This window comes from Anser brachyrhynchus (genome assembly GCF_964034855.1).
Source record: "Anser brachyrhynchus genome assembly, chromosome: 4".
In the NCBI taxonomy this organism is placed as follows: Eukaryota; Metazoa; Chordata; class Aves; order Anseriformes; family Anatidae; genus Anser; species Anser brachyrhynchus.
This window is the reverse complement of record NC_137698.1, coordinates 71,919,467-71,937,388: the sequence shown is the minus strand read 5'-3', so window position 1 is coordinate 71,937,388 and position 17,922 is coordinate 71,919,467. Positions and strand designations below refer to the sequence as shown.

Here is a 17,922-nt window from a genome sequence, read left to right as displayed (position 1 = left end):
TTATATGTTATGCATTGTAGCACCAAGTCCACATCTACCTTTTAGAAAATTAAAACACATAAATTCTGTTTAGTGTTTGATATGCAGTGCACTAGCTGAAAGCCATAATGCCCCTAAAACCTTGGGTTGCTTTTCACCTTTCATAAATTCCTGGGTAGATTCTATACAAAAAATAATTTTCAGCTCCGTGGCTCATTGTTATTCAAACTTGATTGATCGTCGTCATTTACTCAGTGAGGAAGTTAAGTGCTCCTGTCATTTCCGAAGAGTATAATTGGGACGTTTCACAGGTCAGCGGTAGTGACAGGTTTCCCTTTTGATTAGTGTTAGACTGATAACAAAAGTTACAGTTTCCTATGATTAATGTTTTCTATACTACTTGAATGCACAGTTCATGGATTGTACCTAAACAAAGTGAATTTGCATCTGATTATGCCTTTTCTCCGTCAGGCTGGGCACGTGCTTTAAAGTTTCAGACCATGCAGGTAATACAGTAAAGTTGCTTCTGCTTCAGTTTTCATGTTGAGGCCTGCTTAATTTTAGTATATTAATATACAGAGGGCCATGTGCCTCCAGTGGCATGTGAAAAAAACGAGAGGAAATTTCAGCTAAAGAAGTAATCTGCATTCTTTGTAGACTTCTCAGATTGTCATGCACATGAGTGTTTGTAGTATACCCACTGATACCTTAGGTATTATTTGGAGACTTAAGTTAAATGATCGGTCTGAACTGAGTTTTCTTACTAGTGTGACATTATTCCTCAATTCCTTAAACTTGTTGCGGTTTATTTGTGAACAGACTACTGAGTAAATACTATAGAAATATGCTGAACTTACTTACCCTGTTTTATAATGTGAAAGTTAGTCTTCTTTTATGTTATGGAACAAAGCTGTAGACTAAGATCATCGATGGCAAGTTTTAGCTTGGTGTAGTCTTTTTGGGTAGCTAAATGAGAAATGGAACCAGAGTATGGAAAACATGGTGTTGCCCTTCTCCTAGCTGGAGAAATAGGAACGTCTGTTATTTCCAAACTTAATTCAGTTGCTCCTGACAGATAAAAAGGGGATGACAACACCAGCAGAATTTTGAAATCAAAATACAAATAAACTTTTCTTCAGTCTCCAGCCCTCTCCTATTGTACAGAATAAAAAACTTTATGGTGTTTTTCTTTCTAAAGGCCATTGGGAAGGTCTTCTAAAGGTTGCAGTTTAACACAAATACTCTTCTTTCACATCTAGTGCCTTCGCAAGTTTTAGTGGTGGAGTATTTGACTTTTCATTAGAACTCTATTTTGATTTCTGCTGTAGAGGTCAGGTTTAGCTTGCATCTGTCTTGGCCATGCTGGTTGGGGCCTGAAGGCAGGATACTTCCAAACATGGTTATGCTAGGACTTAATTTTAAAATAAAGACTAATTAGGTATTCTCTTGCAAGGACGCACTAGTAAATCTACTCAGTTCTTCAAGAAAGAAAATATATATAATTTAACTTGCAGCTACTGTTTTCCTAAAGTCATATTTTAAACGAAGGGAAGAATCATACTTTCAACTTGCGCCATCCGTTCAGTGTAAGTTCAAGTGTATATTAATATCAATTAATGTTGCTTATTAGAAATGAGTTTCAGTTCAGCTTGCAAGTAATACTGACCAAAAAGAAATGGTGTTTTGTTATTTATTTATTTTTTTAAACTATGTTCAATATACCAAGATTGGTTTCTAGGTTTTTTTGGCTTCAGAGTATATGTATGATTTAAAGGAACTCAGCTGTGCAGCTGTGACACACGATTAGAGTCGTGAAATAAATTGGGAAAATTCTGCTGCAGGCAAAACCTGCAGTATCCTCCCATGCTTGTACAATGAGCAGTTGATATGAATATCAACATAAGTCAGGTGCAGCAGGAGAAGTAAAGAACATAGCTGAAAATACAAAAAATGATGCCTTTCCTTATCTATTGCAGTGAAGTTGGGGAAAAAAAAAAAGTAATAGCTCTGTGGTGAGGTTGCTTTTAGTTGATATGCCCTTATTGTTTCATAGACTTATAGAAGTGCACGGAAAACATACAGTAATATGCTAATTGTGTTGTTGTTAAGAATTAAATGATTCCTGAGATGGACAAACAAAACAGAGCATAAACCTTCAGCACTGCTGCCTTTTAGAGTAGTAGGCATTTGCTGTTTTGTAGTTGTGATCGTACAGGCCATGTTTGGGTGGCACAGATTCTTTAAGTTTACGCGTACTATAGCAAAAACAATTCACTTTCAGGTATGAAACAAGCTTAGAAAAGAATGTAGAGGCTTGCTGGCACGTGTACAGTAGTGGCTGGCTGAAATGAAATATGGGAGGTCACTTAGGTTATTAATTGACCCAGTTAATTGGTAAGAACTGCGTTTTTATATTTCAGGTGCTCATAGGGATTCCATTTTGGAGTGTAATATAGATGAAGTTCACAGTTGAAAAATCCTGTTTTGCTGGTCTTCTAGGTAGTAATTTGTGCAGTCTGTTGGCATGAATGGTTAGGTTTTGATGAATTAGGTAAGAAATGAATACATCGAAGTATTTTTAGTGCTGCTGTGAAGAAACACAGTAAAACACTGTTGTATGCAGACACATCTGAATAGGCTTACTTTGATCTGAATATTCGTACTGAATAGGCTTACTTTGATCTGAATATTCCTACTTTTAGCCTACTGGTTTATCGTTCCTGTCCTGTTTGCCTGCTCTGTTTATGAGCCCTTTAGCTTTTCAGTACTACATAACATGCCACAGACTATTTGGCTGCGGCTGAATGAGTAAAATCAACCAAAGGAGAAAGAGATAAGGCTGTAATTTGCTCATTAAGTCAAAATCTTGACATTATTTTAAGATTTTTTTGGTTTTATTTATAGCTTCACGCTTTCTCAGACTTAACCAATGGCATCTGTTGTAATCTTTAAAGAAGCCCTTAGGATAGAGGATGGCTTTAGAGATAAAATGTTAAGCAAAGTTCTGATCTTAGATGAAGATTAAATACATAATTAGGGAAATACTTTTGTCACAGAGTCTGAGTAGAGCTATCACGATGTCTGTGAAATATTTGCAATGTGAAGGGAAATGAAAAGCTGTCTTCACATTTAAAAAAAAAAAATCTCTGTAGATGAAAGCCTCAGATGATGATGACGATGATGACGAAGATGAATTTGTGGAGGTCCCTGAGAAGGAAGGTTATGAGCCCCACATTCCAGACCACCTGCGTAAGGAATATGGTGAGTTTGCCCAGCTGTGAAAAGCTTTATCCCTGCATGTTACTGCTGCACTAAAGTAAATAAACAGCCATTATGAAGTAATAAAGTGATCAGTGGTGTGGGTAATCTCTCTGGCTGCTATGAGGAAGTCATTACATAGATAGGGGAGCAGTGATTGGCTCTAGATAAACAAATACTTTCTAGGAGCAAGAGCAACTGAGACTAGAAGCTTATTTCATTCCATCATGTTCCACTGGAGTTTAGAGCCAGAAGCAGCACTGTGTGTGCTTATATGTGTGCTAAACACAGGGAGCAAAGGGATTGCAAAGTGAAGCTATAAACAAGCCTGAATAATAGAAATATTTGTAACAGTCTGGTGAGATGGGATAAAGTTTTGTCTCAATTAGTAGTATTAAAAGCAGTTGGAGATGTGCAGCTGCTTTCTCCTGTGGGGTAGCCAATTTACAGCTCACAAAGTGGGCTTTTTTTTTTTTTTGGATGTTGCTATCACAAGATAAGAAAAGGATCTCAACCTTCAGGTGCAGAATTATAGCCATTGAGCACATACCAGATGACAAAATATAATCTTGGTCTTGACTGCTTTGTTTAAATAAAGCAAGCCTTCTTTTAATACATTTTAAAGATGAAAAAAAAAACAAACAAATTATGTACTTGTAATGTATTTCTGTGAAATTGAGAGGGAAATTTCTGAAGAAAGTTCATCTCAAATAATTAAATCTCAGTGTGTTACTTCTTGTCCTTTGTCCATCTAGCTTATTAAGTGTCTGCAGCTTTGCAGCTCTGTATAGCATTGCGTATTTTAAGAGTCAGAAGATTATGGTTCAGATGAGAGGAGGGGGTAGCTGCTATTATATAGAAGTTAAAAAAAGTTAGACATCATAGTAAGTTTCTTGTGCCTACATTTCTCCACAGGTGTTTGTGTAAGGCTGCTTCTGTGTTACCTTTTTTGATCCCATTCATATTTATGTGTAATTTACCTGCTGTTTGCATCATAAAATTCAGGCTGTAGCTATTATCTCTATGAGCCAAATGTATCTTTTTTGTAAAACAAAGAGGTGCCTGCGTAAACCCAAGGAGATGTGGCTCAGGTGACCTTTTAACCGTCTTCTGCTATCAGTTTTGGCTACAGACAGCGAAAGATGTTTGGTAGTGATAACCTGTATTGGCTCGGGTCAGCTCAAGGACATCTCCTGGTCTGCCGGGCCCTGCTAGGGCCTCAGTCCGTCTTAACCCATCTGGAGTTAACCTGCGAGGACACCCTGGCACCCTTGGACGTAAGGCCTGCATTGATCAGACTGCACACCTGTCTGTTTTCCCCACCTGCAATGTTGTTTGACTTGACTTTTAGCACATGCATTGCTTGAAACAGTCGACAGGCAGGTACTTTGTCCAGCCGCTGCTGGGGAAGGTGAAGTGCAACAGGGAGTATTGAGACAGTGGTGAGGCTGGAAAGTGACGTGGGAATGGGGTGTACTTTTTAGAAACAAACACAGGACAGTGGTGAAGGGCTGAGGACACAAGGACACATAGGAACTGAGCAGCTGTTCTTTTGTTCTTGCAAGATGATGTTAGATTTTGATAAAATGACGACAGTATATGTTGGCTATTCCACCTGCCTCAGTCCTGCAATAAACTCTTAAGTTCTAATTATTGCTAATAATGGGACTTGCAAAAAAAAAAAAAGAATATAATGGTAGAAAGGGATAGCTGTCTTCTGGGTAGCTGTGAAAAGTTTCTTATGCATGCATGGCTAACAAGAGTAAAACAAAATGTTGGTGGTGATAGTAAATAAATGAACAAATGAGGTTGGTTATTAAGATAGCTATGGTCCTTAATAGTTCCAGGCACTGGAACCTGAGTTTTATATCTTTAACAGGAGCCTGATGAGTCCCAACGTGAAATTTCTCTTTGTTACTTGTTAACTTCTACTGGAAGTGAAATGTGTTCTTTTCCTTCTCTCCCTTCCTTCTTCTGTCTTTCTCATGGACACATATTTAAAAAATAAAGTATCTTACCACCCTTTGTATCACACTAATACAACACTTAGCTGCCATTTGAATTCCTGCTCGTGGAAAAGGATAAAAGAACAAGTTATGATAACTTAGTCTGGTCACCTACCAGTCATACTCGTCTACTCAAGGATATTTTAAAAATCTATACAATTAATTAAGAAATTCTCAATTTGTATTTAAACTGTTGCTGATAGGAACATACCTTATAGTGAAAAAGCCAATCAGGAAATGACACCTCTCTCATGTTGTTTGCATGCATTTATGTAGGAGCTAATGGTCGCACTTGTTTGTTCTTTATCTGATGTTTGTTAAAAATAGCATTTTGAAAGATATGAACCGTTCTTGATATTCCTGAAGTCATTTAGGAAGTCATTTAAACTTTCGTTTAAAGTTATTACCTAAACTCCCAGTTCAGGAAAGAGTATCTGTTCAGGTCGTCTTTTTATGCATGTCCTTTCTTCCATCTTTTCATGCTTAAGTGCTTTCTTGGACCAACTTATCAGTTACTAGTTCAAAATCAATTTCAGAAGCCAGTATATAAGTGTTGCATAAATCAACTGACTTCTTTGTAATTACTTCAGGTCTGCATGAGTAAAATCAGGAACAGTATTTGCTCTACTGGACTCACTTGTGTATATATTTTTAATGAGCAAAAGCAAAGTAAGCATCCCTTTGGCACATTTTTGTTTAGAAAGGTGAATTACCATATTACACAAGAATTTATTGATTTCAAAGTAGCATGTTAACCATGGAGAGTTGGCTGTGTTAGATGGCCACCTCTCTAATTAAATATGGTTCTTTATTCCGTGTGCAAGCGCAGTTATCATAGCGAGGACTTTAGATTTATCTTAATATAATCCTGTTGGGTTTTTGCTGCATTTCATTAGTTCACGTTCAGTTCATGAAGAGGCTGAGCTAAGAAAACAAAAGTCTGTGCAAGCAGAATGCCTTAACTGCAACATTAAACCTTCCATGTAAAATACATTCTCAGTGCTGTGGAGAAGGTGTGAACAATTTAAAGCTTTTTTTTGCTTGTGTTACTTCACCTGAACAAACCAGGAAAAGTGAGCAACTTCTCAAATTAACTTTTTATACTAAGCAGGAAAAAAAAAGATGTAAAACATGACCGTGGAAATGGATTGGAATGTGACATCTAGATTCCTAATATAAAAGTCACTTATTGCCTTTCACTTCTCTTAGGAAAATGGAAGTATCCTACCGACAAGGTACAACCTTTCAAGCTCAGATGCTGTTTCCAATAACACCCACATCCTTTTTTGGTTCTTGTGAGATCTGAAAAGTTAGTGGAAAAGGAAAAGATAAAGATGGCAGGTTTTGTATGCATAAGCATGAAGCCATGTACAAGTGTAATAATAGCTCTGTGTGTGTGCATGCATGTGTATGTAGTTGATAATGATTATCCCAAAATTGATGGTGATATTTAATATGTAAGATAAACTGAGCATGGGCACAGTTTGGGTGGAGGGAGAATTAAACAAGTCAATTTGAATCTCCATGTGTAAGATGAAATGGAAATTTGTTAAAAGAATTTAGGTGATTAGATAACTGAAGTGTGAAGATATAACCCATTAGGGGTGTCATGCCAAATTAGCATTACCAGACTTTTAATGACCTCCCATTTGTATAATCCTTATTTACACTTGCACCTGATGTCTGCAACAGACGAGCCCAGCCGTCCTGTGGTACCACAGAGCCGTCATAAATGCAGTTTGTTGTTAAAGAGAAATGCTGGGCTGAAAAAGAAATGGCACTGTGAAGATAATTGTCATAGGAGCACTCCAGTTCTCTCAGAGCTCTGCACCAATGTTGCTCATTTCTATTGAAGAGCAACTGCTCCTTGTACGGTCAGTATGCTAACTGCTTAAAAATTGAGTCGTTATTTATTTAAAAGCAAGCTTTGGGGAGAGAAGAAGTACAATTAAAGAATATAAAGCATTATTTCCACGTGAGATTTCCCACATTCCAGCCTTTGTTAGTCAGCTGTCAGGGCTTAAAGCCTGAAAGTGGGTAAGGGCAAGAACGAAATCGTGGCTTATGACACAGTTCTTGTGCCAAAGACAGAATTTGGAGCTGACACTGGGAGAAGAGATTCCTTCCTGCCCTGACGTTGCTGTAGCTGAGCTCTGAACCACATGGGGAAGCAATCAGGTTTGAGAGAGGTGCTTTTCCAGGTGAAGACAGAACAATTCTCTGATCTAGTCCAAAATACCTCCTCAAGCAACTGCTCTCTTCTGCTGCTGGTGCCTTAGGGAGGGCCACAGAGTCTGGGGATCTGTTCCAGTGAGGGAATGTAGGGGCCTTTGTTATCTCTCCTGACACCAGTGATTATATTGCATAATCTCTGTTTGCTGTAGAGAGAGCTCAGGCACCTATGTCTAATGGTTAAATGTGGGTGTTTGTCTAAAAGCCGAATCCCGCTCTAATTAAGTAATATCAAGGTACTAATGGGTTTTCTCGTGACTCGTAATTCTTGCCTGGGTCTCAGTGCAGGCATTCACAAATTTATTTTTGTGATACTACTTTGAGGCACAGGGAAGTGGTATTGCCATTTTACAAGTGGTGACATGGGGAAGCCATCTGATTAGGGAGCAGTCAACTGGTTGTCAAGTTTCAACCTTTATTCAGAATTATGTGGGAAAGGACTGTTCAGTCAAGAACATAAATCGTTATTTCAAATCTTGTTCATCAGATTATTTCTCTTGTATTTAAGCCTCATACTAAAATGTTTTTAGGTCCCTGATAACCACTTCAGTGGCTCACATTGTGTCTTAAAATCTGTTTGGGCTTTTTTCATATCAAGATCAATGCTGCAGTTCTAAAATCCCAGGGGTTAGTTCTATCCATTTCAGAAATTCTTCCCTCTTCACATCACAGAGTGATGTGCTTTTGTGGGTTAGATGTCCCCAAACTGCCTTTCCTAATCTGATGGTGTCTGGGTCATGTCTTTTCTGTGTGTTAAGTACCTTTTTTTTTCTTCTATGAGATGTCATAGCAACACGGGAAAGAAGGCTTGTACCCCAACTTGACAAGTATATACACAAAACCAGACTATTTCCTTAGTAGAGAATTAACCACCTGAGTTTACAACGAGAGAACTTGGAATATTTTAGACTACACAAAATATTCTAGCACAGCTCCCTGAGCGTTTTAGAAACATGGATAAACTCACAGTTGTAACCAGTCATTGAAGGTGTGGGATTTTTACAGCTTTGGCATTTTCTATAACCGTTAACAGCCTGTACTGGGAGTAACAACAACAAAGTGTGTGTGTGTGTGTGTGTATATATATATATATATATATATATATATATATATACACGCTGTATAGACTAACAGATTACATTTCTACTGTCTGTTGATTTTCCAGTTAGGTATTTCTCTATTCCATGTTTTTTAATGGTATACATGAAAATCTGGAAATCACAGGGAAAAAGCACAAACTCTATGTGCCTAGTGTTGAGCACGTCTAATTAGAGCATCTAAACATGTCTGAATACTTAGTGAAAGACTTGTTTTCAGTACTTATTAGTCTTTCAGGAAAATAATTTGTTTAGTTTTCTGTTATTAGGATTGATTATGGTTCCCTGGTGGTAGGCATATTTGCAAAACTTACTGAAAGTCATCTTGAAATGGCTTTTGAAATGGTTCGGTTTCCGTCAAGCCTAGGCATCCACAGGAGAGAGCTTGTTTCTCATGGTTAGACTTAAGGATGAGTCAATGCAAGTAAGAGAACACTGTGGATTTGGTACAGCAGCTTTTGTTGCCAACAGGTTGCTGTGTTTCATACAAAAAGAAAGGTGAGTTTATCTGGGGAGAGATGTATGTCAGAAGAGCACCTTAGCAAACTGTTTTCATCAGCTACATGAAAAAAAGTGCATCACTGAAACTAACCAAAAGATTGTGTCCTACGTCAGCTGTAATGAAATGTTTTTGATGGCTTTAGTATCTGGGAATGAAGTTGCTGAGGTTCTGCTGACTGTTGAATCACTAAGTAGACACACACATGATAGATAAACGGAAATTAAAAGTTACACTTAAGCTTTTCTTTAAACGAGAAGAAATGAAACGATGGCTTCTCAGTTTTTCTGGGTTCTGCTTTAAAAGCCTGATGGCTTCTTAGTCTGGTTTGTTTTGTCTATTCTCCATACCTTGGGAGCTTCCTGAGGGAATTCTTCCTACAGGTGAAGAACATGGAGAACAGTTCTGCACGGAGAAACAGCTCAGTGGGGACCGTGGGGAAGGCAAACTGACAGGCTTCAGTGTGTATGGAACACAGTTGTCGGGAACTGAATTTGAAACTTGGAACCATGCTATCACTACTAATGCTTTGTGCTCTTTCCTGTTAGGCTAAAGAAGGACTTGTGGGTATTACTTGACTTTTTTATGGGAAAAACTCAAATCAGCTTTTGCAGGAGGAAGGACAAGCAGAATTAGTTACTTTCAGCTTTTGGTAATCTGTGAAATTTGGATCCCCTTTCCCAAATTTTAAAAAAAAAGCAGTTCACATAGAGTTGCGTTTCTTTCCCTAGATGGGAGCCTGCTATTTAGAATAAGATTTATATTAATATTGCTAGAAGTGCTTTAATAGAAATCAGACAAAGTTGTTACATGATTGAAATAGCATGCATTGTTTTAGCATAGATGTGTAGATAACAGATATCAGCACTGGAGTTAGGACCCTGGTCCTGATCTGCTATAATTGAATATGTGACATATAGTCTGAATTTTTCTTAGCATTTACAACATTAGAAGTATTTAATTACAATTTTACTGGTGAGATTACCTCGTTATAGTAATATTTTGAATATATCTATATATAGGCAAACACATTCTATATAGTTACATTTAGGACAATAATTGAGTAAAGCTTTTATAATACAGTATTTAAAATGAAGATAACTGCATATTTGTGGAAAAAAACATTCCAATAAAATACTTCTGCATCCATGTAGAAGTATTGATTGTAGATGTTTCTTCTGATGCATCCTAATCAGTAGATTCTGCAAGCCCTTCCTCACTTTCAAGCAAGGTCCTTCTGTGTAAATAAGTTCCACGGGAAATCTGACAGGACACAGCATATATGGGATGCCTTCTGAAGTTCTTAGAAATTAATGACTGTACAGGATGCTGATAATACTCCTGAGTTGTTTGTGATATTAGTGTACCTCACAGGAAGTAAGCAATGGCCAGGGATTGCAAACGTATAAGCAAGAAGTCTGAAAGATCAGGGTGTAAGGAATAGAAAGATTTTAATCTAAATGCTGCCACTTTGGTTTATTCTGATTCTTAACTATGATTTCAAAACATAAAAATTAGGGTTAATTAATGACAATTATCATTATAACAAATTAGCATAATCTATAATTAAAAAAATACTAAACAAATACTTTAAATACTTTACTTAAACACTTTATGTAATGTTAATGAACTCTTGTAGTTAACTAACTTACCTTTTTTCTTTGAATGATTTGAATTTCCAAATTTGAATTTCAAAAGTAGAATTCAAAAAATTTTTGATAAATGTAAATGATTGCACATGCATTAAAAGGCAGCTGTGGGCATTTCTTTTGGTTGTTTAAAATCGTAGATTATGAAGTCTTAACAACTTTTTGAAAGCAGTGTAATTCATGTAGAAACAGTAATGTGCAGCTGACCATGCGATAAGTTGCCTTGGGTTGTGTGCACGGCTTCCCTGTGTTGTGAGACTTCTGCTGAAACCACTTCTGGCATTTCAGCATCCTCCCACAGCAGCAGCAGGCAGCAGTTTGATTAGTGGCATTCAAGGGTAAGATAAGAAACTGTATCTGTTACTCAATTTTAAAACTAAGGAGGAAGTTTCCTACCCCAAAAAACTGATAACTGTTGTAACCTGTTTATCCCTGTATGAAGACTTTTTAGAGTTCACTTATAGCATCTAGTAGTGAGAAATTTCTCATTCTCCCAATTAAAAAAACAACTGAATATTCCTTTAATTTGTAATGGTTTCATAATGATCAGCTATCCGTCAGGGATGATTTATGTAATTCAAAGTTTCATCCCTTATGAGTAGCAGAACCAGAGATAATGCAATCTTCCTACCACCTGATCACCTATGATAATTGTGTTCACACACGCAGTTGTGCTTGGTGAGAGATAGCAAAACTGGCCTGAAACACTGAAGCTGTTCAGAAGCTCTGCCCCAGATGTTGCCATAAATTCTCTGGTCTGTAAGTCCATGTAAAGTAAGCTTTGCAAAGTTCTGCTTACTTAACAGGAAAGCTTATTGTGGCTCCTGAATAAAAAACATTCGGATTTTTTCATTATGAGCACAGTAGAGAGTAAGTGCATAAATATTTTACCTCAACTGCTAGATTTTCTTGACAGTTTTGGAGTTGTCTGTACTAATACAAATCACATACATTCAGCTTGACTAAGATTCAACGAATGGGAAGCAGAAATTACTGTATTTTTAAGGCAAGTTGAAGTCGGTAGTACTTGTTTATATTCTATCTCTGTTTTTTCAATTAAACTTGAGTGAATCTGAAGTAGCTAGATTTCGTCTAAATCCACACAGCTGAGGAAACCTGTGCTCGCTCTTTCTCTGAATTTTCACTGAGGGGCTTTTATCTCCCCCTAATCCCACCATTTCTGTCAGGACATAATCTCTTTCTCAAATTTACATTTTAATTACAAGGCCAGCTGAACTAGCTAAAATCAATAATGTCAGCATTCAGCAGCCTAACTTCAGCTGAAACCCCAGCCTCTCTCTTTCCTTCTATTGATTTGTCTTGTGAACACGGTCTACTTTATTGCTTCAGGCAAATAGGTGCCATTTGGTCAATTTAAACAAAAAAGGGGATTTGAACATTTTTATGATTCTTTCTAACAGCTGCTATTGGAACAATTTGAACCTAGGTACTGTACTTGCATTAAAGAAAATACACAGAGCAGCAGAAATCTTAAGAGGAATTTTACTTTGAAAACCACACTTAATCCCACCTGTGTCTTCAAAACAAAACCCACCCTGACATTGGATACCATTCAGATACCGGTGTCTGCATGGTGACTCTTTATCTGGTTAGCAAGAACTAATTTTATAAACAGAGACTTAAAAACAACCACACACACAGTAGAGGTGATGTAGCAAGGTATTTACTTTTAGCCATTTTTCTGTTAATGGTTTAAAATAAGAAATCAATGGAAAAAATAGTTTTTCTTGTAACTCTTAAGAATTCCTGTATTGATCTTCTGAATGTGATTTTATCTATCTAAATGTCACATTGTCCATTTATCTCGTTTCTGCGTGTTGCTGAGTGCTTGTCTCTGCTGTGCTCCTCCTCTCTCCCCCCAAACAAAATCAGTGTAGTGTATGAGCAATCATGCTTGCCATAAGCATCGTAGAAAGTTTTTGAATAAAACGAGGATTTTCTGAGAACTTTTGACGCATATGCACATATTCTCTCTGAAGGAGCAATAAAGGTGTGGTGAGAGATGCATACCTGTTTTTTTTCTTTTTGATTTAAAGGCAATTTGCAAAAGGTACACATGCAAGTGCTCTCAAAACATTTGCTTTGAACAGCTCTTTTCAGAAAGGTATTCTTGTCCTTAAAGAAAAAGATGAACAAAAAGAACATTTAAATGCTAAATGTTTAATATGCAAATACAGTCTAAGCATTACAGGTACTGTCCGTCACATTTTTCTCAGCTAACCTTGTTGATGCCAAAGGCTCTGTTGGCTTGTAACTGTTTCTAACATAAAAGAAAGTTTGCTCATCTAAATCCTGATGCTTTAAGAGTTTATTACAAAATATTTCAGGTTAATTCTGTTTCACTTTGATACAAAGCACCTTAGAAGGGCTTCTTCCCTTTCTAGGCAATGAAGCTGAGGTGCAGTCCTATCCTTCCTGCTTACCAGATAGACAAACTCAGAATTACTCCCTTCAGTGAAATATTAACTACTGTTAAAAACACTTTTGTGGAGGCACCATTATAGCTCTTGAATGGCAAGTCCACAGCTGAATAAATGACGTGAGATCATTTCTTTTGCTGTTTATCCTAGATATTCCTCTGCTTAGTTCCATCCTATTATGCTTAATTATAATTTCTGTTATTACTGGTCCTTCTGCTAATTTTGAGACTGTTTTCTAATGTTTTCTAATGTATTGGTTGCTCTTATAAATGATTCTTTTTTAAAAAAAAAGTGTTCTTTAAAGCCTTATTGACTTTAGGAATCAAAGTTAGACAACAAGGTGAATGTGACATGTTCTCACTTTCATTAGAGAAGATGATGTGGGCATGGCTGAGTAAGAGAGTCTCCGTGAGTGCTTATTGACTGCTGATGGCTAGTGCTCTTTTATCCTCTTCTGAGTCCTGCTTGCTTCTTTCTTTTGTGAAAGGAAAGGTAAGCCGTCTGCCACAGTTGTTACTGACCTCTGCCCTGCATCACCTGTTCTTAAAACATTTTCCTTTGCTGTGACTAGCATAAACCATACTAGAGAGAGACGTTTGTTCTCCAGTGGTCTTAGAAGAGTCCTCAGCCTTGAGAGTGTTCTGTGTCTGTCTTCTTTGTGGAATCAGTTGTATTCAGAAGATCTGGGAATGACTGAAGTGACTGTATATAGCAAAATTGAAAGGCCACACATATACACAAGCCAGATCCAGTTGGACGTCTTCTTCTCTTTACCCTCTCTTTATTAGCGGCTTCAGCTTTGTGGAGTTTGGATTGGCACTGTAGCTCCCTGCAGAGAGAGGATGTGCAAGAGCTGGGTTAATCAGGGAGCTGACAAGGCTTCCTCCTTTGCCCTGAGCTCGGAGCCTTGGGAGCGGAGGAGATGTCATTCCCTGCACAAGGACTCGCCTCCTGATTTAGGTACTTGGAAATTGTAGGCCCATATGTACCTAGGGGGCAGATCTATAAGGTCACCAGCTCACCAGTGTAACCTGTAGCCAGAGTCAGGCAATGCCTTCTGCCTGGTTGCACCCCGTAGGTTACAGGGAACGTGTGGTGCAGATGAATCCAGGTCAGGATGGTGCACGTGAATCAGGACTGAAAGACCTTGTAAGGTGGAAAGGGGGGGGGTCAGGGCTGGCAAGGTAGATGTCCTGTTCAGTGGGTCCTGTGTGGGGGTAGTGTGGATGCACTGCTTGCATTGTAAGAGCTCCCAGTGTGGGTGCAGATGGTGTGTGTCAGCCTGGGAGGCTTGCCCAGGGCATAAAGGACAATTTGACCCTGTGTTCTGTCGTCACACTTGAGGCTCACTGAAGACTTTTGTCTCATGGTTTCCACTTGCAGAACAGAATTTGCAGCAGGTGCCTGCGTTAGGCAGATGTTTAAATTTCTACTTGTCCTCAAAAGCTTTCTGTTTTTAAATGTATATGATTTAGTCTTTAATTATGAAATGCTTAGTTACTGACTATTACATAAAGTACAGAGTACACTCAATGGAAACTTTGGTATTGTAGATAACAAAGAAGGGAAAGACAGCATGCAATAGACTTTAGATATCTTCTCTGACAAATTTTGATGTAAGCCTATATGGTCTCTATATAAAGTCATGTTGATCTAATTTTATCATTGCAAATATTTTTGCACCAAAGCTACCTGCCACTGCTGGTCCTGCAGTTTGTCACGTAGTAGTCAGGTCACAGATACCAAGTCAACTTTTCTAGTTGATAGCTTGTGATATAATTAATGATTAAAAAAAAACAACTATCCAAGCAAGAATACTTCAGGATACAGCTTCAGGATTGGGGGACTCACTTGCTTCAGAATTGTCTAGAAGTGGGCAAGAGATGGAAGGAAAATCCCAATTTAATAACAGCTAAAACATGTCGGGTAAACACAGGTTGCTTTTTGTAAGAAAGCTGAGAATATTTGCTGAAAATTTTAGTCATGTGAAATTGTGACTTTTTTTAGTGATAGTTTTTGGGTGGGTGGCGTTTCAACCAATTCTTTTATGAAAAAGCTTTCCGAAGGATAAAATGCTATTATGTTAGTGTGAGGGATCACATCTCTCCCGTTTTAGCTGTCGTTGGCTGAAAAGTTCTTGTAACTACTGCCAGCTAATGGAGTTGCTTCTCTAGCTCAGCTGGTAGAGGTATGTGCTGTCTGACTGCTTGGTCTATCTAATTGCATCATTACAGTCCATGCTGATGGTCTAATCGAGCTGTATAAATTAATTAAGTTGCCCCACCACTGAGCTGCTGCTGCTGAATTTCTGTGTCTGGCACTGCCTTCCAGTGTGGGCTTGTTCCTCAGGTGTCATTCATGCATTTATTTTCTCTTCAGAACACCCTGTGGCTATACCATTGTGCTGCTCCGATATTTTATCTTGGCAAATTGTATCTTTTACTATCTGCGAAAGAAGAACGTTCCCTAGATAATTCTGTTTGAGGTTGTATTTAGGAATTGAAACTGAACTCTTGTCAGTGGTGCCTCTTAACAATAAGAAAAAAGAAATATTTGCTTTTATAGTCTCTGCTCTAAAGGCTGAGTATGGTAGCAGAGGATCTCCAAAGCACAGGGATGTGCCTTACACAGTTTTTCCACCAGGTGTGCTTCCCTGCCAGCTGTGCTGTGCCGTGATGATTCCTATTGTAGGAACTTGAATACAAAAAACATTAGAAACGTGTATCATCACAGTTTAGGCAAACATGTATTGTTAAAACGATTCTTCCCAAGATGAAGCAATATCACTCCTTGTTGTCACACCATGTCATAACAATTTACAAGTTGATTTGCTGCAGTTAGTTACTCAGTATGTTTCTGTTCCAAAATAAGAAAAATTTCAGAGATAGAAATCCCACTCTGTGAGTGGGATTGATGTCTAATGCAAATTGAAAAGACAGCTTTCTACATGTAGTCAGCCTTCTGAGCCACTTTGGCCCTGTTGTGAAGCATTGAGGGCAGGGGAAGCAAACCTCAAGCAAAACTCACCATTGAGTTCTTTTTCAGGGCTAGAGCCTCAGTCACCCCCAAAAGCACCAGCAAGGAAGACACCAGCAGGACCAGCTCCAGCGAGCTCCGGAGCCCAGCTGAAAGGGAATGAAGATGAACTTGACCCAACTTGTGCAGCTGCAACACTGAAACTCATCAGAGACAAACTACCAAAGTTAACACCTCCAAATGCCAGGTTATTTTCATTTTAATTCTTATGATTTGTAGAAACCTCTTGCTCTTACTTGTGTTTATTAGTCACAGAAAAGTACTCCTGAACTGGGCAAGCTAAGGTTTAGGCTGTCTTGTTTACATCTTAAAATTACATTTATTTTCCTCAGATATACATTCACTGCCTAAAATGTAGGGGTTTGTTAGTGATTGCAGTAGGCCCTTAAGGACTCTTTTACTAATCACTTGATTTAGGTTTGATTTGTGTAAGTGACCTCTATGAAAAGATAAAACATTATCCCATCTCCTAACCAACAAAGCCAGCCCCATTTATTGGGGGGATTTTTCGGTTTGTGGCTAAACAGAACGTATCCTATGTTAAGTTAGAAAGTAGTTTCAGCAGTCTCTTGTTCCTAGTGACTTACGCTATCAGTGCTGTTTGGAGGCATGTTGTGCTGATTCCAAAGAAGTATTTGTTGTCAATCCTATTCAAAGCTTGGTGAAATTCTAATCTTGTTTAACATTTATCTGTGAGTCTCTGGGGGATAAGTCTGGAGTAATCTACTTAGTGGTGTGTTCCTAAAAAGACACTTCTGTGTTGTCCGAAAGAAGCCACTTTGGGAAAGCCCTCAAAACCTAGCAAACCGGAATGTGATCTCAGAAAGAGAAAGGGGTTTACTTCAATAGGACTCCAGAGTTTGGAATAACCAGGTATACATTCTGAGTTTTAATTTTTAAAAAGTTAATGTTTCAGTAAGGTGACTAAGACCATTCTAAGCTGTATTAGTGAATACCCAAATTAAGTAGTGCTGTTTCTTGAGAACCAATGAATTCTGCAGTGATGTTGCACAATGAGCATTGCAGGTCTGCAAGAGGGCATTTTGTCAACAAAAACAGACTTTGTAATCTGTGCATCTGTCATGCAAACATGGGCATGAGTTTTACAGAAGCAAGATCATTCTGAAAATGGTTTGCAATACCAGATCTGTAGCTCTTGTTACAGTACAGCATGTATGACCTGTGTACAGCACTTTTGCCCTCATTAGATCTGCAGTCTTCTACATTCATGGTATAATATGTTTTAGCTTGCTTTATCTGAATATGCACTTAAGCTTCATGATGCACTGTGCTATACTTACAGTGTGTGGTTTTACAGTCTGTATCCTTTGGGGTGGGGGGGAAAAAAAAAGACAACCCTGGAAAGGTAGTTGTAGTCCTAGATCTAAGCTAATATTAATGTTGGTATGAAAAACTAATGTAAACAGAGAAAAAGTTGTGATTTTGGTTGTTCTCTATTGACTTTTCATCATTTTTCTCCAGCGAGTCTGCATCTACTGAGCCAGCAGCTTTGGAAGAGCCTGACAGTAAGAGAAGAAAACTAGAAGAGGAAAGAGCTAAAGCTCCCCTCATGCCTTTTGGGTTAGATCTTCACTACTGGGGACAGGATCAGCCAAGCGCTGGGAAGATTCTCAAGTAAATGCTCTTTTTCTTTTAAGACAAATTAAACAAATACATAGATTTACTTTTACTCAGAGGTCATGCAGTGGGGTGACTGCTATTTCT

General features: G+C 38.1%; 1 protein-coding gene across 1 annotated transcript in view; it reads left to right on the top strand.

Annotated features, from left to right (window-relative positions):
* UVSSA (UV stimulated scaffold protein A) overlaps positions 1–17,922 on the top strand; it is a 52,415-nt gene that overhangs the window by 20,794 nt on the left and 13,699 nt on the right. Inside the window, exons 7-9 of the mRNA XM_080590277.1 lie at positions 3,132–3,240; positions 16,207–16,384; positions 17,680–17,832. Coding sequence (XP_080446403.1) covers positions 3,132–3,240; positions 16,207–16,384; positions 17,680–17,832 — 440 coding nt within the window. The remainder of the gene's footprint in view (positions 1–3,131; positions 3,241–16,206; positions 16,385–17,679; positions 17,833–17,922) is intronic.